We start from the raw sequence: 21,988 nt of genomic DNA on the forward strand, positions 1-21,988 counted from the left end.
CGCCTTTGTAAGGGTCAATTATTTCGCTAAAGAGCTTGGGTCGAGGCTTGTTGTTTTCAAAAATCATTCTAGTACATACATGTAGTTTCGGCTAACTTTTTATGGGCATTAACTACAATAGAGCTTATATCTCAGTAATGATTGATTCCTTCCATGGGGAACAGAAATGTTTATAAGATCGGATCCATCATTTTCTCGGATACAGTACTCATATCTTTTGAGGACGTTTAACCTTGCAATTAAATACAAAACTAATAAAAAAGAGAATATTGAGACAGTTTCCTTGCAATAGCAAAATGAAATGCATAAAATCTTAGCTAACCGGGCTTGGTGCCGGGTGAGGCGCGCATTTATTCGAGAAGAGTTCGTGGACGTACGTTTAATTTTCGTGTTGTTCGTGTCACAGCGTACATCCGGTCAGCAAATTACGCAAGACGACTATGCGCACAAGTTGTCTCGATACACGGACTTGGACGGACAACCTGTGTAGGAACCAAACTATAGGGTAATTGAGCTGTTTAGTTTGTAGATTTTCAGGTAATCTGAGTTCTATAATTGTTCTAATTAATGATTTTCAAATATCAGAACTATTTCTGTGTATTTGATTGCTTTTGGCGTTTACTTTGGGGCCCAAAATATCAGCATCGTTCGGCGTAATGCCAATTCAGGCTGATATATTAAACTCACGGAATTAAACGTATATAGCGATTGCACTTTGTACAGATCACTGTGATAACTTGGTCGATTTTAGGATAAACAGGGGAACCTAGGGCCAGTATTACTCAGTGATCACCCAGCAACTAATTGAAGTTGGTCTTAGTAATTGGAATCTTGCATAAATGTGACCGCTTTGTGAATATGCAAACCCGGCAATCAATGAAATCCAGAAGTTTATTAAGTAAATTTAAAACTATTTTTCAAGTGTGGATTATGTCTTGTGAACTGAGAATGAATGAAATGAATGAAAGTTTAATGATATATTACAAGAATTTATCTTTAAGTAGGTTGTACGGTGTAATGTTTTGAACAAGCTTCATAGAAACCCTTAAGAAATTGTTCAAACTCAACAAGTTTTTTGTGACAAACATGTTTTGGTATCTTCTTTCAGTTATGGCACCTCCTCAACTTCGTGGTTTTGTACAGAAAAACCTCCAAAGAGCTATTCTGAGGTCCATAGGGCTGGGCATTATTGCTGGCTGCATTTGGAAGTTTGGCTATGCTGATCCAAAGAGGAGAAGATATGAAGAATTCTACAAGAACTATGATGCAGAGAAAGTCGCTGAACAGATGTGGGTTGAGGAACAAGCTCGTCAAGCACAAGCGCAGTAGGTGAGTCTTCTGAAGGAGCTTGTGAACCAAAAGGGAGCAATATTTAACTGTTAGGAGAGTGTTGACCACTCACTACTGTGACTGAGGTTTTATTCCAAAATCAGGTTTCATTTGAGCTTGTTAATGGTTCCTTCTTATCACTCTATTCCTCCTTGTCACCAATACAAGGTTGTGATAATAAGCCAGTAGGCAGCATGCTAGACACCCAAACACAATTCAATTCAGCTTCCTACTCAGTTCAGATCGTATATCTATGACATTTTCTCATAGCAACCAAGCCTTTAGCCAGATTGCCATATAGCTGTCCTGAAGATGGCCACTTTTTAAGAGAAATAATTAACAACCAGTCATGTTGATTTGTAGTCAATGACGTCTTAGTGTGAAAAAAAAAATTAAATCACTTGATCCTGTAGTAATTGTGGAAAAACTTCATATAACATCTCACCATCACCTTACTTGTATTTTTGTACTTGTGGTTGCTTGTGTTTAGAGCATCATGTGGGTTAGGGAACCAATTTCACGGAAAAGGAACATCACATAGCGAGCAAGAAGCATTCCTTCTGGGGAGTGCTTGTTGGTTGCTAGAAGAATTACTTAGTTGTGAAAGCAGCACATTTATTGATTGTACATTTATGTTTCTTTCTAGATTTCTGCCATAACTCAACATATTGGTGATAGCCGCATCTCTGTGATCTTTTTCTTAAATTCCACTTTTTTGTGTCAATGTTTCATCCTGTGAAAGGCAAGCCTTTCAAGCTGGATCATTTCAACTATTACTCTTGTGAAGTCATAGAAAATTATTTTGTATAAGCTCATTTGAGTTCATATATGGTAATTTAATCAGGCTGTGTTTCAACTGAAATAAAGTTGTACAATTTTCTTGCCTTCTGAACTGTTAACTTAAATGAATGATAAAAAGTTATTTTAATGGCCCATGGATATATACAACCTTATATGCTTTGCTCTGATGCAAGGCTAATATTTGAAACTTCAGGATGAAGTTGAAACTTTAGGATAGCCAATTTACATTTATCAACTCAGTCGATAACACCAAAATAATTATCTTGTAATAACCCCCACAGATGCAGTACCACAGTTTCTCTAGACTTTTTATATATGCTGCACTTCTCTTCAAAACCAGTAGAAAAAATCATGGTACATTGATGTCAATGCAAATATTTTTACTGACCCCTCTGTTGTTTTGTGGTGGGTCTCAGCGGTGAATGAAGAAACATGTGCGATGGTGTAGTCTGATTGATTGGGTAAGTATAGTCCTGAGAAGGAATGTTGTCCATAGTGGTGACTGATGTTATGACAACCTGAGTGGAAGTTGTCATCAGAGTCAAGCGATTAGTTGTTGTCAGTCAAATGTTCCAAGGTTGGTTTGTATGAACTGATTAGTCAGTTTTGCTGTGATGATTTTGGCTGTAAGACTCAAGTGGCAATATGTTTTGTCTTGTCACAAGGGTGAGACAGAGAAAAAATTCTGAGTCCCCATGAGGAATCAAACCTCAGACCTTTAAATTTGGCACCGAGAGAGAGACTCTGTAGTGAACTCAGCCTACAGAGCAGCGAAAATGATAACTGCCACCTTTGATATTTACAGCAGTAGAAGGCTGGGGAGAGAAAGGACTTTGTACCAAGAGGGTGGGCGACAGTCACTAGAAGGGAAAGGGGGGAGGGGGTTCCCTGCTCACCCCTCCTCGTTCCACTGTCCACATAAACTTGTAGTCACCCAGGGCCAGCTGGATTAAGGAAGGTGAACTTGTATGCTAACTCGCTCTAGTAAGATACCTGTACTGCAGGCAAGAGTGAGTTGTGCTATAGTGACTTGATCCCTGCAAAGGCAATATAACCAAGCAAAATCCTTAATGTAATGCAAAAGCATGAATTTCGAATCATTCTTATAATCTGGTCAAATTACATTTTCAAAGTTGAAAGCAAATTAGAGAATCAGAGTGTCATGAAAGTGTCCAAAAGAATTTAGTTAGGGGTAGTTAAATAAAATTATTCTTTTATTCTCCTAGGATTAATGTAGTGTGTGATATTTGTATTCTTCACTTGACATGTGTAACCGGTTGTGTAATTAAACTTTATTTTAATATATCAAATAGTTTTCCTTTTTTCTGGCACCTTGCGTCCACATGTATACAAGGATTCGGGTGGTTATGGTGTGGTTTTTTTCTTCTCCATTTCAAGAGAAGGTCACTGGCGGTGAAGGCTTGAAAGTTACAGAGACTTGTTTGAATCAGGGCACATTCTAATCACTGAAGAGTAATTCAGTAAAATCGTTCCTTTACATGACAAAGAGTTCATTTGCTGGGGGGTGCATGTGTGCCGAGAAGCTTGCCAAAGAAAGTGCAGAAAAAGGAAAAGAAGATTATCTTCTGTCAGATAGTAAGCTAGTGAAGACAACTGAGTCAAGGAAAAATCTGGGCAAAGACCGAATTGCGTGAAGTTGGAAACTTCTATGTTTAGGTGGGTTAAATGTGAGTTGGGTTTGTTAAACATGAGTTTGGTTTGTCAGTCGTTTGTTTTGGTTTATCAGTCGTTTGTTGGTGGAACATGGTTGGATTAAGGACAGGGACAGCACAGGGATGCGAGGGCAAACTGAACTGAACTTAAAAAAAAAGACCTACCTTTTTTTATATCTTAATAGTACTGGTAATACTCTTGTAAATAGTTAAAGTGTACTGTAATTTAAATTATCGTATTCCTGTAATTTTATTAGGATAAATAATTCAGCTCATTGTATTGTCGTTATTGTTAGTCACTTTATTGTCTTACTTAGAATAATAAATATTTGTAAGCCTATGTTTAGTTGTGTTGTGGCATGTCTTCTCAGGCTCGTTTGTGCTTGGTGTTTTGTGTGTTAGAGGGCGCCCACCTTTGCAGCGTGATATCGTTACACAGAGATAGAAATCTTTCTTTCTTTTATCAACCATTTAAGAGTAATATTCTGAGGCAAGACCAGTTTAACAAGGATTTTAGTTCTTGCCTGTTGGTGATACATGTATGTGTACCATATTTATGATTCTTTTGGCATGGTGCTTAATTATAGATCCTCATATTTCCAAAACATGATGACAAGGAAATGCTGACATTTTCAAATTATCAATTAATTTAAGATGGGAACTATAAGTGCCATCTCCAATGGAATAAAATTCTAGTTAAGGAACAAGTTTCCAAAGCTGTTTATGACAAATGTGTGAATATGATGACAATCTGATCATCTCTGGACTAGCTTGTGTCCATTTTTTTTATTTTTAGCATGAAAATAAAGAATATCAGGGGAAAGGCCAGATGTGGGTGAAAGTTGGGGCAAAATTAGTTTGATTATTCAACATTTTCCTAATTTTAGATCACACTGCTTGAGAAAAGTCAGGCTATTTTGATGGCTACCTCACAGGATAACCTTTAGTTTTTATCCCGGCCCGCAGAGGATTGGATTTAAGGAAAGGAGGTGAAGCTGCAAGTATCATTAATTTTATCAAGGTATCATGAATCTCACCATACTCAATCAAAATATGTTCAAATTCTGACATGGATTTTACTGCATAGTCCTTCAATAAATCTACAGCAAGCTTCAAGCAAAGCAAATCAATAGATGTTTGGATAAATTTCATTTCAATTGATATGAGTTACTATACCATTACTAATTCACTACCAAAAACATACCTTGAATATATTACTAAATTATTACTAAATTCCTGTCTTGCCCACTCTTCCACACTTTGTTATATTAAATTTAAATAAAATAACATGTTTTGGAAGAGAACAGCCCCAAATGCTGCCATTGCTATAAAAAAATTACTTATGCCATGAACTGCAATGATACTACCAGAAACATTGTTATTAAAGATTTACAAGTCTATAACAACTTCCTTGATTTCAGGATGTATCTTACAGCATAAGATAAATGTATCTCCTTCCAGCAACTAAACAAAAAGCTCAAATATAGTCAGAGCTTTACAAACCAAGTTATATAAAATGTTAACAAGGTATAACTACAAAGACTTGTCTATACAGCATAATCATTTGGATATATCAACAAATTAAAAGTTGAAATAGTAAATTGGCCACCGTAACGATTACAAAAGCTGACGTTTCGAGCATTAGACCTTCGTATGACAAAGGGCAAATGCTTGAAACGTCAGCTTTTGTAATCGTTACGGAGGCCAATTTACCATTTCAACTTTGTTGATATATCCAAATTATTTTGTTACTCCCACCGACGCAGCCCCAAACAGTTTCTTTCGAAACTATCAGCCTTTATACAGCATAATACTTGAGGTAGCTGACTGATAAAACATGAGATATTTTGAAGATTACAATTCCAGTAAACTTCTCACTAAAAGAAACAAGTTTCTGAACCCTGCAAATCCAAAGATGAGACCAGTAATTCTCCCATCTACCTTCTTACAATTTTGTTGTAAATCAGCAAGGAGAATAAATTGTAAAAAGTGGTGTAATTATCACTATTTGCTGGATTATGCATTACATTCAAGGCTGTGGTCTAGTAGTGCCCAGTGGCCCCCGGTGCCTTACTTTTGCTCTTAGGTGACTCAGGAATTCTAGTTTTTTTCATGAAAAACATATGCTGGGCACCCTGGATTTCACAGCTTCAGAGTGCTGGGCTCCATTCAATTTTCCTTAGAGCATATCCTTGAATTAGAAAAGAGAACTTACTTGTTGACCAGTACTACATGTTTATAGGTTTCAACACTGAATTTTGTAACTCTTTAACCCCTAGACATGACGTACATTAGTTTCTCCTTGCAGTATCACTGCTAAATCAAACGTCAAGGACATGAGAATAAAAGAAATAGTCACCAACCGAAACTATAAATTGTTCAACAGATTCCTTGTCAGTACCAGGAAATCTACATGAAAAAATTGAAGAATAATTATGCTTACAGATGTTATGGTGTGCAGGGTTCACACATTTCCATGTGTAGATGATACTGACACTACTTTTATATCTTGTGGAAGTATTTAATCAAGAATTATTCAAACCAGATTTCAAAATTGTGAAAACCATATTAGCCCCTTAAATCCCAAGGGTGATAAATGGGTAACTTCTCCCTTTAAAATCCATAGATTATCCAACAAACAAGTGATGGGATTACTCAAACGTAACTGGTATAAGTTGTTATCTTGATCTAATACCAAATTCTCCTTACTTATTCAAAAGGAAATGTGTGGCAGCTTAAGGGGAGAATTAACAATCCGACCTGGGGTACCACGGGGGTTAAGAAGATATTGAACAAAGCAAACTTTTTTAATAAACAAAGTTAAACAGGATTTAAAACTATGATCCACTACTTGTGTCTAAAATTTAAAATATAGTAAACAGCACAGCATACACAATAGAGTTGTGGATGTACATGGGAGGTTGCCAAGCATGAAAGAAGTGTAAGAGTTGCTCAAGGCCATGACTGAGAGTGACTCTAACTTCCTGAGTGCTTAGCAAAGCTCACAAGTGCATCCATAACCCAACAGTGTACGCTGGGGTGTTTACCATTTGTTTTATAACAAAAAAAACATTTTGCTCACTTACAAACTTTTGCTCACGTCTACAGCATACACCCATGTGTAGTAGACACTGCATTGACCAACAGAGCCTGTGCTTTACATGATTTATGCTATAATAGAAAATGTATGTTATGTATCTTACTTTCAGAATTACTTTTTAGGTCTCCATCCATCAACAAGTCTTGATATTTTCTTGCACTGAAAAGCATTTAGCCCAAGTGCCTTGAGCTCCTCGTCAGTCAGATTAACAAGAAGGTCACCATCCACATCATTTTCTGCAAATACTTTCAGGAAACTTTCAAAGCCAAAGTGTCTCAAAAATTGGGACACTTCTTTTATGGACATTCGGGAGAGATCATCTGGTACAACAAATGGTTTCTCTTTCTCATTCTGCTTCCACATTGGCTTGGCCTTTATGGATGGTGGCTTTGGTTTGATAGCTGGTGGGACTTTTTTCACCTCTGGTTTATTCTCATCAGGGTTCTGTTTTGCTGCCTCTTTTGATTTACGTGGAGGTTTGACAGGCTCATTTTTTGTAGTTGGTTCACCACCTTTCACGACAGGAGCAGGATAATTTTCATCTACATTTTCATAATCATCATCTTCATCATCATGATTAATAGCCGCTTCATCCAAATTTTTATCAAGATTGACCATTTCTGCTGAATCCTTACCACCAGATACTACATGTATGACACCATTTGGCTTTGGCTTTTGGAAAGGGGTGGACTTGTCTGTGACAGGTTCATCAATGTACGTGTAATCATGGCTGTCGTCACCAGAGTCTGAATTACTTGCTTCAGGAACCTGACAACTGGACAAAGAAGAATCCTCTGCACTTTCACGAGGAGGAACAGGTGGTGGTGGTGACAAATCATCTACAATGTACTCATACTCTCTAATGGTATTCCTTGATGCATAAATGTTCTGGATCTCCATGTTCTCAATCTTCAAAAGACTGACCCCATCATGAAACAAGCGACAAATGCGGACATAATCCTTGTCATCTGACAATGCCCCACGAGCCACATTAATAGTGACTGGAAGATTTTTGGGGCAGCTGACTACTGTTCTAACGCTACCTTCTTTTGTAGTGCATATGACAGTAGAATCTTGGTACACTTTTTCAAATGACAGCACCCCGAGTGAAGTATTAAACACACCCTCACTTGATCTTCGAGTGATAGACGGTGGCTCAGTGAACTGAAAGTAGACTGGCAGCTTAAAAGAAGACATCATCAGCTCCTTCAGATAATATTCCCGTCCATCAAGCAGGGACTGGAATCCTGCACTGACACTAAAAGGCAAGCGGATAGGGTTGCGCTCTTCAGTAAGGAAGACAACACCGTCGTCTTTCCCTCCAAGACCTTGCTCCACGCGGATTACTTCCAGTTTATCTCCGGGATTCAGGCTCACTGCTTCTTCTTCGAGGTAATACCCTTGGGTCACTCTTACAAATCTCGCTGGAATTCTACTAATTTCTTCCACGGTTTCGTAAATTCCTCTGAACTCGGCGGGACGAAGCTCAACCTTCTGCGAACAGTTCAAAGGAATATGAAGCTCTCGTTTCTTTCTGTCTCGAGCTAAAACTTTCTCTGTAGTTTTCACGCAGTGCAGCGTAAGGATCTGTTCGGCTCCAATGCATGAATCCTCAGTTGGGCCATAGTAACCTTCTTGTACTTTGACAATTTGAGGCAAAGGAAAGCGATCAACAAACTCGCAGAGATTGTACTCGATGTCACTCCAGATCAAATTTTCTAGATGGGGATCTATCACTCTTTCTGTTGTCATTCTGCCGCTAAAATAGCATGCTCATGTTTGCGACAACTGGGTTTCAAAGGGAGCAGTAAAATCTTCGGCATTCGAAATTCATACGTCTTCTAAAATAACTTCCTCCAGGCCAGCGGTTAAATGAAATGTGGTGTAGTAAATCACAATGAGTCACTTTAATATCTACTATCAAAGAATATCATTGAAAGAGGAAATGGAGAGCAACTTTGTAAGTAATGAACAAAAGGAGTTCTCTTTGATATTTTTTCTTGAAACGGCCATTGCAAAGCTTTTTTATTATCGAAATAACTATCGGAATACACCTAAGTACAGTCGAAATGACAGAATACATGATAATCTGATCGTATCTAAGCTGATTAGAGATTGAGGACCAGGTTCCTCTCCAGAAGATCAAGAGATTACAACAACGGAACGTACCGCGACACGCGTGTGGTTGCATGAGGTCGCGCAGTCGAAACATGGACTGGCTAATGATCCTTCTTTCGCCTTTGGTCGTAGTCTTTGTCTATCCAGTTGTAGTGCTTATGATGATGTATGGCGCCGCAATTTTTCTTCACGTTTATCATCACAGACGGCGTGAGATTTACAACGCATACTCAGAGAACTATTGGGACGGCGCAATGCAAACGGTTGCAGCCGTGTTCGATGCGCACGGCTCCCTTTGGCATGGTAAGTAAACAATTTTAGTCACGAAGTGAATTTTTTACAAATGCATCACGGAATTGAAAAATACTTGACAGGTTTCATGGGTGCGCAATGCAAATACGCGTATGTAATTTAGTGCCTCTTCTCAAAAGTGCGTTTTTCTTTCTCGATTTTTCTTTTTTTTTCGTCGATCCTCACAAAACAGTGGGTGTAGCATATGAAAATCCTCAATTACTATTTTGTTTGTTAATATGCATCTACAGCCTCATAAAGAGGCCAGCTCGACAACCTTAACAATTTTAGGTTGGGTACATGCATAAAAAATGTTTTTTACACATTGCATGGCAATAGCCGTGTGTGTTCTCGAGACTAAAACCGGAAATCCGGTGATATCTCGCAGAGGCTTCACTTAACAAAGTTGTCGTTAAATATTCCTTAAATTTATTACTTTCCATGCCAAATATGAAGAAATTTGTCTTTTATAAACCAAAATGTACATATTTGTTTCCTTGAAAGATGACTATATCGTAAACTAAGAACGGCAAATCGCAGCGTTTTTTTTTTGTTCAGAGTCACGTTCATTTAAGAAACAGGAAACCCGCCAGGGAGCATATGACCCCAAGTGTAAAAAAAAAAAAAAAGATTTTAATAGATCTCTTTCAAAATTAATTCACTCAAACCTATTTCCTGAGATCGCTTCAGTGCGACAATACTTGTGAAAAAAAAACCCAAAACTATTGTTTCAAAAAGAATCTATTGAGTTATTTTTGTGAATGCGATTTAAGTTAGGTTGGAGCAAACTTTTTCCCAAGAGCCACATGTTTTTTTTTGGGGTCATTGGGTCAGGGGCGTGATGTGGGAGTGTCAACCCAAAACCAATGGGAGAGAAGCAAATCCTTAGAAATTTGATTCCCCATATGCTGGCAAGCAAGGTGAAGGGCATGTGGAGTCTAAGTGAATATTCTAGCTAGGAAAGCTATGTAATATTTAGATCCTTAAACCAAATAACCATTATTACAGTTTTGATTTCTCATGTTCTGCTAAGACATTTCCATGAGGCAAATTATCGACTTCTCTTTTTTTGACTGACCCTTCAACTCTTATGATCTGATTGTTGACTCTTCTCTCTAGCTACTACCCTTTTCCTCCTAAATTAGTTGGGAGAATTTGGTGTAAGGTCTAGATCACAACTTGTTCCCGATAATTTTGAGTATTGCCATTACTGACCATTACCTGTTTTACTGGATAATGCGATTGCAAATTATAGGAAGAAGTTATAAGTTAATCACTTATGGAAGTGAACTCACCAACAGATTATTGCCAAACACCGCACAAGTGACCTAAGGTTCGATTCTGAGTGGGGTTTTGTTCCAGGCTTTGTAGCGTAGTCCAAACGAGTACAAGAACGATGGCAACACAATGGTTCTTTAATAGGTCTCATAAAAGCGCGCCATCACTAGGCGTAATACAACAACAACAACATCCGGGACACCCTTTCATGACATCACAGTATCGTTACAGGCTCATAACACTTACTTGAGTTCCTTTCAATTTTTTTGTAACAGCTTTCTACCTTTTGCAAGCTTATAAAAATCAAAAAATAATTTTGTTGCATTCAAGGTTATGAACTTGTTGGAATGGAAAAGTTACCAGATAAGGGAGCAGCACTATTAATATACTATCATGGTGCCTTGCCTCTGGACATGTATTACATACTTTCAAGACTGCTGCTTTGTAAAAAGAGAAGGCTAAGGAATGTGGCTGCTACATTTTTGTTTCACATACCAGGTATTGTGCTGTAACGTCCAGCTGGGCTGAAATAATATTTATTCACTAGCTGTGCTGATGTTATGTCCAGCTGGGCTGAAATAATATTTATTCACTAGCTGACTGCCAATGTTCTTCAGGGAATTATGTAAAGTTTCTTGGGAAAAGTAAAGATGAAAAGTTAAAGGTGGAAAAGATACATTATGTTGAATTTTATATTTTCAAACTAATTCAATAATTGTGGAGCAGGTTTGTGGATGGGTGGATTTACACCCTAACATCAGAATGCATATTCTCTACACTGTTCTCCATAGTACATTTCTCAAGGTACTGGCAGGAAGATTTTTTTTTGACAATCAGGAGCTTCTGAAATTGGTGATCATTTCCTTTCTTCTCATAACTTTTGTATTTGAGACAACTGTGATACTGTGAGGAGAAATTATAACATAACCAAAGTAAAGCGCACACTCTGAGTGTTCAATTTAGCATCCTCCATTTGATGTATGCTGCTGACGTGAGCAAATACAAAGACTATTTTTCTGCATGCACTTGTTTTTTCTGGGCACATAAGATTTGTTAAATAAAAGGGAACTCTTTTGCTACAATGTATCAATCTTATGTTATAAAACAAATGGTAAACACCACTGCAGTTACACTGTTGAGTTATGGATGCACTTGGGAAGTTTGCTAAGCACTCAAGAAGCTAGAGTCATTCTTGGCTATCGCCTTGCGTGAGTCTTCTGCTTATTTCGTGCTTAGCAACCTCCTGCCTGCATTCAAAACTCAATAGTGTAGGTTGTGGTGTTAACCATTTGTTAATTAGATGCCAGCTACTCATAGGGGTTAACCCCTTAACCTTTAATTTAAGAGTGATTAGCGTCAAATTTCTCCAACAGTATCACTCTTGAAACGATGTTATGTGACTTAGGAGACTCATTCAGAAAATGAAACCTTTCTCTACACAGTAACTACTATTGTTAGGTTTTCCCTACTTTCTGGGTTCCCTGTTCTGAGTAGAAGCTAGTATCACGAGACCTGTTTTCCATATTTGGTATTGTACATGAGGTCTTCTTTCAGATTAAAAACAGTTCTTACCGCCATCTTGATCTGGTTTACTGTGTTCCTGGCCTTTTATTCTGAATATACTACAACTATAGCATTGTGTCTTTTCACCTTATTAATACCAAATTTTCTTGAAGGTATTCAGTTGCTTCTTGAAGTCTGTGGAGCTGTAGAAGGACGCTCCAGAGAGCAATGTGTGGAGATTCTTAAGGTTTGACTTTTGTCTAAATTATAATCAAAGTTATTTCCAATTTTATAAACAACAGACCAAGATTTTATAACTTGCAGTGATAACCTGGAACCCAGGATTGAAACTTCATTTGGCCATGTCTTTGATGCTCAAGAGGGAAACAAGAAACATCTCCAAATTAAAATCCAAGGTTACTCTTTTTGTTTGGATATATCAACAAAGTTGAAATGGTAAATTAGCCACCGTAATGATTACAAAAGCTGACGTTTCGAGCGTTAGCCCTTCGTCGGAGCGAAGGGCTAACGCTCGAAACGTCAGCTTTTGTAATCATTACGGTGGCCAATTTACCATTTCAACTTTGTTGATATATCCAAATTATTTCGTTACTCCCACCGACGCAGCCCCAAACAGTTTCTTTCGAAACTATCAGCCTTTACTCTTTTTGTTGGTTCTTCCCACTGGCAGCTACAGATTTCCTTATAACTTAGTTACATGAATTAGTGTTTGATCAAGAAAACAACTTCTCCTTGAGAAGTTTGGGTTTTCTTATTACCTGTTTGCTGGATAATGTATGGATATTATTAGGGAGAAGTTATATGTTAATCACTTTGGGGGATTTAAAGGGTTAATATACATTGATTTGCAGTTTTTATCTGCCTAAAGTAAAGTATTTTTTGAAGGATTGTGCAGCCAGAATAAAGCTCTAAAGACTTTTGAGGCAACAATTACTTCTCCCATTGTTCCTAGAGGGGAATGCAAGGCAATTTGGAAGGGGAATCTAGTGGTCCATCAGATGTGACTGAGGGCATTTTTTCCATGGGCCCTCCATTAAAAGGAAAATACACAGTTACAATCACTTTTAGTTGGCCCCTCTGGACAACAGCATCCTAGCTAAATGGGCCACCCTGTTTTAAATTAAGTTCACTTACTTACTTACTTAATCATATGAAAAAGTGCACAATTTAACAAATGGTAAACACCACAGCGTACACTATTGAGTTATGGATGCACGCGGGAGGTTGCTAAGCACGAAAGAAGTGTAAGAGTCGCTCGAGGCGATAGCCGAGAGCGGCTCTAGCTTCTTGAGTGCTTAGCAAACCTCCCAAGTGCATCCATAACTCAATAGTGTACGCTGTGGTGTTTACCATTTGTTTTATAACATAACATTGATACATTGTAGCTAAAGAGTTCCCTTTTATTTAACAAATCTTACGCGACCAGAAAAAACAAGTGCGCGCGGAAAAATTGTCTTTGCATTTGCTCATGTCAGCAGCGTACACCCATGGGCAAATGGGGGACGCTAAATTGACCAATCAGAGCGTGCGCTTTACTTTGGTTATGTTATAAGTCAGTTTTGAGTTTTTATTAATCAATGGGTGAAATTCTTCTTCTAGAATGGTGAACTATTGGCCATTTCTCCAGGAGGAGTTAGAGAAGCTTTGTTCTCTGATGAATATTACACAATGATATGGAATGGAAGGCGGGGATTTGCCAAAGTAGCTCTCGAGGCTGAAGTGGTAAGTATGAAATCACAGATCCATTTTGGGGTGGTTGAAAGGATTTGAAAAAAGGAAAGAGCTTTCTTTTTGAGGGTGGGTATAGGTGATTGCTCACTGCTATGTTTCTTACATTTTATTTATTGAGGTTTTCTGTGTCATTCTCTCTACAGCCAATCTATCCTGTTTATACACAAAATGTGAGAGAAGCTATTCGGTCCATTCAAGTTGGACGCAGTGAGTACAAGCAATACATAATTATGATTTCCAATTTGATGAGGGAATAAGATGAAAACTAACATAGCCCTTTAACCCTTTAACTGCCATGAGTGACCAAGACAGATTTTCTCCTTACAATAGCAATACTATGTCAAGCAGGCAAGTGACAAAAATAAAGAAAAATATCAATCAGGGATTATCAGTTGATACAAAACCAAATTCTCCAAACTTGCATTGTAAGAATTGTAAGGTGGACAGTAGGAAGAACCACTAAGAAGATCCTGGGAGTGACTGCCATCTAATATCTTCTTACAATATCACCCTTGGATCAAATTTAAAAGTCATAAGAATAAAGGAAATAATTGCCAATTTAAGAAGCTCCTGATTGTCCCTCAAATTCTCCTTTTCAGCACCATAGGAAATGTAAAGAGGACTCTTTTGAGAATAGGAATACTAATGTTAGGGTTAAAGGGTTCAAATTACATGCTTTTTTTTTGCTTTTTAGGCCCCTTAGTTAAGATGTTTGAAATTTTTAAAAAACATGTTTTAATCATGATTGATGTTGTACAATTACTACGAAACTCGTGCCTGATTGGTTGTTTTTATTTAGATCCACACTGACTTGGATAATAAGTTATGAGGAGCATTAGGTATACGACAGAGTTTTTATTGTATGTTAATCTTACAGTAACAGTGATTTAAAGATGATAAAAGTTTTAACTGACCATCTTGCAGAATGGTTCCGAAAGTTATATGAATGGACAAAGCTGCCACTTGTTCCACTTTATGGAGGCTTTCCTGTCAAGTTAAGGTATTTTTGAAAAGCTTATTCAAAATGATTGACTGTATGATTCTCAGTTCAGGTTTCTGTCATTGGAGGGGATTGGTGACCAATTCGCCCAAATTTTAAAATTAACAATTATTCCACGACCGCGTGTTGATTATGAGATGATAGATAGCCAGTGAGGCATGTAGCGCCGAGTTGGCTATAATCATCTCATATCCAACAAGTGCAAGTGGAATAATTGTTTTATTAAAAAAACCACCCCCAAGATATCAGACAAATCTTCTCGACTTTATTTTGTAAGAAAAAACCGGATGTTACAATATACAGATATTAGATTTGGTATATTGGCTCATATACCATAACGGTTAAGCCAATAAAAAGTCTTGAATTGCATTATCCAATGATCCAGTTTTTAGTAATTTCTGATCTGCTTGAAAACAGAATTAAGTTCCTTGAGTAAATAAAACCCTTATCAAGTTGAAGTGGTTTGTTCAATATTCATGCAACTGCATTGACAAGTCAGTAATTCAAGTTTGTTTATCATTTGTGACAAGGATTACTTGATGACTCATATCAAGGAAACTGTTTTAAAGTCAATGCTGAATATCATTTAAGGAATGCAGTTCTCAGTTGGAGTACCCAAACCCATTAACTCCCAAGATCTGATTGTTAATTCTCCCCTCTAGCTGCTACACATTTCTTTGGATATTAGTTACCAGAATTTGGTGTTAGATCAAGAGAACAACTTTTACCTGATAAATTTGAGTATTCTCATTTCCTGTGTGCTGTTTAATGTATGAACACTGTAGGGAGAAGTTACACATTGATCACCTTGAGAGGGGGTTTTACTGAATAAATATGAACTGCATTTACCTTATTACTAATTTCTCTTGAAATAATTTGTTCTTTCCTATTTTATTCATTTTAGAACTTTCATCGGAGATCCTATTTACTTTGATTCCAAATTAACCAGTGATGAGTTAGCTGGGAAGGTAAGAGCATCTTTCTTTAACTGATTCTGTGGTAGTTCCTTGTATTGCCTTGGCCATATATGTGACATTTCTATTACAAAAGGCTATTTACCATTAACTATGCTAGGTTCTCAAAATGTAGGAAATGGCATCTTGGATACCTGATCTGGATAAATGGCTATTCAGTGGCTGAATGTTTACAAAACATGGGGTTGTAGCTAAGAAATTATGCTGCTGGCTGAAATTTCAAGAGAGGCAGCTCAAAGGTGGAGAACAATTTTAACTGTGTAATCTTGGAAGTGCCCATTGTGATTTCTGGCCGAAACTCCTGCTGGCAATCACTCTTTATGCAGTAAATTTCACCAGCCACTGGCGCTTTGCAGCAACCCTGAAAACATACTATATGCTATCTGCTGTACAGCTATTTATTCATTGGATAACATTATTCAATCTTCAGACAACCAGGGCCAGTTTGTTAAAAAAAATATGTGGCATTCTCTTAGGTTCAGATGGGAATCCAAGATCTGATACTGAGCCACCAAAAGTTACCTGGTAGCATTATTACAGCACTGCAAGACAGATGGAAATTGAAAAACAGCTCAGTGAAAAACACCAAGTAAATTAAAATTTTTCTTCAGGCCTTTATATGATAACAAGTTAAGTGAAAAAACAGTGAATACTGACCATAAATTTTCTCAATTGATTGGTGAGAACAAAATTACCAAATTTATTATATTAACCCAGTAGTTTTGAGGTGATATTTATTTCAGACCCAGCTGCACACTTGATTAAATATTTGTGTACCTGAAGTCAATTGTTTTCTTCTGACAGTACAAATTATTTCTCTTGATTTAGATAAGAATGAGAAATGAAACTTTAAGAGGGCATGTTTTGAATTATCGCTTATTTTGTTTTGTTCAGTCAAGAAAGGGATTATTAGCTGGGGAATATTGCTAAAATAACATATAGTTTGCTATAATTAAATGATTATATATATTTGTATGTAACAATCTTTAAATTAATATATTATATTTTTGTACATTTTACTGTTGGAAATTAAATGAATGACTGCACACTTAAGTACACATGTACAGCAGAGAGACATTGACTTACAATCATTATGATATTTTAATCTGAATTTTCTTTATAATTAATTTATAATTTATTACATATTAAATAAATATCTTCTGTGTCCAAAATATGACATTTTCAGAATGCTTTGAAGAAACTCTTTACTAATCTTTCAAAGCTGAAGTTTTTAATTTTCAATAGTTTTTATTATGTATAGCATAATGTTATTTATGAAATAATACCTTATGTGTTGGTAAAAACTTTCAAGAAAAATGCAAACCACTCAGAAAATCTGACATCTTTAAATTTTTGTATATTTATCAAATACAAAATTAATTTAACATGTAATTTATTTCTAAATATATCTAATTGAAAGTCACGTAATGTATTATAGAATATCAAATCTTTGAAATTACTTTGGGTTGGGATTGGTTTTCCACTTTTCTCTTTCATACTTGGGGTTGGGTTTGGGTGTTAATATTTTAGAGGGGATTGAGACTCCTATTATATTATCACCTGCCCTCGGGCGAATCATTAAATAAATAAATTAAATAAATAAATAAATAAATATTACTGATGATCAACAATGTTGTTACTGAAATGATCGTGATTAGTTTTGATGATGATTATTTTTATTACCATTATTATTGTTATTACTGTTATTATTATTATTATTTTATTATTATTATTTTTTTTTACAAATGCACTCTCTCAACTGATTACACATTGATTGCACAAGTAACGATTAACGTTCGCTTCCTGAGGATGAAAGTAGATCGCTGCGCTCTACTTTTGTCAACTATGGCTTCTAGCAGTCCTTGCCTACAGCAAAGAAATAGCCCATATACTTGGCATTTGTCTGAGCCATGAGGAATGTTTCATTTGGGTCACATTCGCGAAAAATAGCCTACTGCAAAGAAATAGCCCATGTACTTGGCGTTTGTTTGAGCCATAAAGAATTTTAGATTTGGGTCACATTCGCGAAAAATACCGTAGCAAAAATCGGAGATTTAGTTCAACCTAGCTAGCTGTGCTCCTGTACTGTGATGAACTATGCTGTTTCAGCCAATAGGGGCTCGTCTTGTTGCTACCACTTCATCCCGCTGCTCTGAAGAAAAGAAATTAATCATTGAGATTGGACATGGACAAATAGACAGAAAAGTGAAAATTCTTGTTTTTTTTTTTTTAATTTTAAACAGTGGAGTACCCTCAGTGGCGGATCCAGGGGGAGGGTCCGGGGGGTCCGGACCCCCCCCCCCCCATCAGACCTGACGCTTACAACTTTGAGACAGGATCATACATCACTTTTTAACTGGCTGACTTTTTTAATGATTCCAAGTAAACGGTAAGCGGCCAAGGAATTGTAACTTGCAACTGCGACTGGTGGGAGGAGGTGTGGGAGAAAAGTAATTTGCCTCAAGAGAGTCCAACAGTCCTTTCTGAACCGAAGTCTGGACACCCCCCCAATCAAAAATTCCTAGATCCGCCTCTGACCATGTTCATTCAATGTCTGATGGATACTGAAACGTTAGAGAAATTAATCATTGGACATGGACCTAGACAAATAGACAAAAAAGTGAAAATTCTTGTTTTTTGAATTTTGAAGAGTGGATTACCGAAACGTAAGAGCTATCGTAATACCTAGATCCTCTAACGTTTTTCTGCTTCTGATATGGCAGGAAGTTTTGTGGGTTGGTAATAATGGGAATGGTATCCGCTTCTTTGAGCTTCCTCTATTGTCTAAAGAATGCCGAAAGAGGTGAAGATCATATTGTGGGTGAGACGGGAAGTACGAATGGGAAACAGGATACCGTCTCGCTTCCATCCCTTACAAATTCTTCCCAAGCGGGAGAGCTTGACTTCTGCCTAAAAAGAATTTGAAAAAAAACAAATAACACGACACGGAGAACCAAGCTAATCTTAATCCTTTTAACGCAGTTATAAATCGGGTGTCTACAAAACGAAGACCGAAGATCGAAGACCGAAAACCAAAACAAGGGGGTCTTCGTTTTGTAGAAAAGACACCGTGAATCTATAAAACGAAGACCCTCGCTAAAACCCTTTGTCAGACACCAATTGACGCTAAATCATTGGGGCCTTTGTTTTCCGTTTAAAAAGGACCGTGTGAATCTAAAAATTAAAGACCCTTGCTAAAACTATTTGTGAGTAAACAAAAAATTAAAAGCGCTAAGGAAGACGAGGGAGCGGGAGCGTTATTTGGTCTTATTTGCGTCATAATTGATTGTCTTCATTTGCAAAATTTTTTTTAGTGGGAACTCTTATTGCTCTCACTTGACTTGTAAATTTCTCAATTTTAGTCCGTAACCCGAAAAAGGTAATTTACATTTTACCGGAAGTACCAACTTTGACAGCAATTAACTGACACAAGCCAAACATTTCTGGAGGAAAACAAAAACACAGAGGAGACAATTTTTACAATTTCTAAACAGACAAATACCTTTTCTTTGCAAGCTATTGACGTTAACTTTAGTGCCAACACGTACAACGGCTCACGTATGCAGTTCACCCCCTGCATGGGCGGTGTAATAAAGAGTTTAGTAACTGTGGTTATCTTGCCCGTAATCTCATAAATAGAAGCAGTGATGCCGAGGTTTCTTTACGCTGTGCCATAAATTTTATCGCTTTTAGACAAGGATTATAAACAAGAGACACTAAAAATTACATATATTTGTAAAGGAAGTTCAGTTCTGTGCATGTTTGCGTGACTGAAAAATGATTCTTAATAATATAATTGGCTGAATAGGCCTTATACATTGGGTCATGTGCTCATATTTCGCTAAGCTTTGTTTCAGCGAATGATTACCAACCCTCTGCCAAATTTTGTAAGCGAGCTTGTAAAACGAGACACTCCGAGGGAAAACTAATCACTTTTTTTTCTCCTGTAGTTGCTGTTTATAGAATGATAGCCCTGTAAATGAAGGAAGCAATCATTTTTTTCCAGTATGAATTAGTTCCTCGTATATTCTAGCTTATGTCTTTAGTGAGGAGAACACGCGTGCTTGTCTCCGTCAGTACAAATATGTTAGAAGGGATTTTAATTTCAAACTGCAGTTAGGTAATTAGCACATCGTTGTTTACTTTGGTTTTGTTAATGTTTTTTAAATAGAAATCAAGATATAACAGTTTGTTAATTCTAACAGGAATTGAAGACATTTTCCCTGTGTGTAGTTTCTATAATTCCAGAATTGAATAGCCACAAATAAACAATATTTGATTCTTTTTGCGTCAAACTTTCATTGCCAAAGGGAACTATTCAATCTAGGGTATTCGTTTTGCATATTCACACGGTCCTTTCTACAAATTAAACGAAAACCCAATGATTTCGCGTGAATTGGTGTCTGACAAAGCGTTTTAGCGAGGGTCTTCGCTTTATAGATTTACGGGGTCTTTTCTACAAAACGAAGACCCTCTTTGATTTCGCGTTAATTGGCGTCTGACAAAGCGTTTTAGCGAGGGTCTTCGTTTTTATAGATTCACGGGGTCTTTTCTATTAAACGAAGACCCCCTTGATTTCGCGTTAATTGGCGTCTGACAAAGCGTTTTAGCGAGGGTCTTCGTTTTATAGATTCACGGGGTCTTTTCTACAAAACGAAGACCCTCTTGTCTTCGTTTTTCGGTCTTCGATCTTCGGTCTTCGGTCTTCGTTTTGTAGACACCCGTTATAAAACCTTTAAAAGTGAAGATCCGTCGAGCAGACTACAGTAATAAAAAAAAAATTTATATCGCTTATATACTGTTGTTGAGACGTCTATATATAGGGCGTGCATTATAAAAAGAAAACGCTTTGGGGAAAGCGTGTGACCTCCGATCCCATGCATTGGTCGACTAAATTAGACTCGTCGTAAGCTCTTATGGAGTGACATTTTTTCTCATTTTCAGCGTCTCTAAAAGATGCTCAAACGATGCTGCAGGTTCATGAATCAGAGCTCTTAAAACATATCCTGACGACAGAGCTGAATAACGTGCACGCATACGTTGGATTTTGCCGCGGAAGCACGGATTTTGAGTCGTTCGCATGAGTGATTTCCAATTCTGTTGCTTCGACGTGTCGTTTCAGTTTCCTTGCCGCTTTTCTTTTACAGAACAACCTTCAAAAACTTGGTATACCCCCGGAAAAGTTTCAAATATCAATTTTCTCCTTAAAACCTCTGGAAATAGGAAAATGCCTTCGACGAAAACAGAGCTCCTCGGTTTTAAAAGTCAGCCCCTACTATTTTCCGCTAATTTCGCTAAATTTTAGACCTGGGACACTTGAGCCCGCATTGTTGACGGCAACCCGCTGATGTAGCGTTTCATTATTCAGCTATGTCTATCCTGACAGCGAACCCCATATGATCGGTTATGAGATCCAAGTTTTGACGACGGCACAGCTCAAAGCAATCAAGGGGACCAGCGTTTAGCAGCTGTGACGTCACTCGATTTTTGACAATTTTAAAACAACTCTTTGATTGTCCGCTGGAACCGCCCTAAGCAGATACTTATATCTATAAATATAGATGTACATATATATTTCTCTTTTTTCTGGAATGAAAAATGCTAGATAAGATTTATAGGATTAATGTGCCTCTTCCTGTTTTTTTTGTTAAGAGTCACGTACAAGACCAGAGCGTCCAATGCTTACGTAATCAGCGCAATTTATTCCCGTGGATCAGCTGTTTTGTCTAAGTAATGTGGTGCTTTGAGATCTCTGACGTGGTGCTCGATATCTCTCTTTTTCTTAGCAGCTGCTCATAATTGTGATTAGTTTGGTTTTTCTGTGAAGAGAGAATTGGCTCGATTGTATTTTTTTTTTTTTTGACTGCAAGGAATCAGTAATTTAACTTGTTCATCCGAAAACTAAAACAGTGGGCGTTATGCTATTTCGATAACATATTCCGGTCCAAAATGGAACTTTATATTCAGTTCTCTGAGGAAGGAAGTTGTTTTTCGTGTGAACAAGTTAACAGTATACGAAGATTAAGAACTACTTCCCCCATCATATATGCCGACAGCCTGTAGAGATTCTCATGTTAAAGAGGGTTATTCTGGAGTTTTGACTTCAGGATTGTGCCAGACTGTACATAGCAGTTTTGTGCGCACTTTGATTAACAAATGGTGAACGCCA

At 37.3% G+C, this 21,988-nt stretch overlaps 2 protein-coding genes and 1 long non-coding RNA gene across 5 annotated transcripts; 2 read left to right on the forward strand and 1 right to left on the reverse strand.

Annotated features, from left to right (window-relative positions):
• The first annotated feature begins 399 nt into the window (after positions 1–399).
• Positions 400–2,208, forward strand: LOC148717319 (uncharacterized). Its single transcript, XR_015994660.1, has 3 exons — positions 400–537; positions 1,109–1,329; positions 1,976–2,208. It is a non-coding gene; the product is annotated as an uncharacterized LOC148717319 (long non-coding RNA).
• A 2,651-nt stretch (positions 2,209–4,859) lies between these two features.
• On the reverse strand, positions 4,860–8,758 carry LOC111336562 (uncharacterized). Its single transcript, XM_022942679.2, has one exon. It carries the CDS (start codon positions 8,653–8,655, stop codon positions 7,015–7,017), a length of 1,641 nt encoding a protein of 546 aa, XP_022798414.1. The 5' UTR covers positions 8,656–8,758; the 3' UTR covers positions 4,860–7,014.
• A 34-nt stretch (positions 8,759–8,792) lies between these two features.
• On the forward strand, positions 8,793–20,103 carry LOC111336563 (DGAT1/2-independent enzyme synthesizing storage lipids). Of its 3 annotated transcripts, XM_022942682.2 has the most exons (9): positions 8,793–8,863; positions 9,227–9,324; positions 10,921–11,088; positions 12,267–12,340; positions 13,714–13,836; positions 13,989–14,052; positions 14,770–14,845; positions 15,750–15,813; positions 16,296–20,103. In XM_022942682.2, exons 2-9 carry the CDS (start codon positions 9,276–9,278, stop codon positions 16,410–16,412), a joined length of 735 nt encoding a protein of 244 aa, XP_022798417.1. In that variant the 5' UTR covers positions 8,793–8,863; positions 9,227–9,275; the 3' UTR covers positions 16,413–20,103. The 3 variants fall into 3 exon arrangements, with proteins under 3 accessions (XP_022798417.1, XP_022798416.1, XP_022798415.1); XM_022942681.2 differs by lacking the exons at positions 8,793–8,863; positions 16,296–20,103 and adding an exon at positions 15,920–16,288 and having other exon boundaries at positions 8,896–9,324; XM_022942680.2 differs by lacking the exon at positions 8,793–8,863 and having other exon boundaries at positions 8,902–9,324.
• Positions 20,104–21,988: the final 1,885 nt, after the last annotated feature.

The sequence above is a fragment of the Stylophora pistillata genome, chromosome 13 (genome assembly GCF_964205215.1).
Source record: "Stylophora pistillata chromosome 13, jaStyPist1.2, whole genome shotgun sequence".
NCBI classification, from domain to species: domain Eukaryota; kingdom Metazoa; phylum Cnidaria; class Anthozoa; order Scleractinia; family Pocilloporidae; genus Stylophora; species Stylophora pistillata.

What these genes read in the sequence shown, in the direction of transcription:
- LOC111336562 (XM_022942679.2), bottom strand. Translation starts at nt 8,655, where the DNA reads ATGACAACAGAAAGAGTGATAGATCCCCATCTAGAAAATTTGATCTGG.
- LOC111336563 (XM_022942680.2), top strand. Translation starts at nt 9,093, where the DNA reads ATGAGGTCGCGCAGTCGAAACATGGACTGGCTAATGATCCTTCTTTCG. An exon ending in GGCTTTCCTGTCAAGTTAAG is followed by an intron (nt 14,846 to 15,749) that starts GTATTTTTGAAA and finishes TATTCATTTTAG; the next exon opens with AACTTTCATCGGAGATCCTA. An exon ending in GTGATGAGTTAGCTGGGAAG is followed by an intron (nt 15,814 to 16,295) that starts GTAAGAGCATCT and finishes GCATTCTCTTAG; the next exon opens with GTTCAGATGGGAATCCAAGA.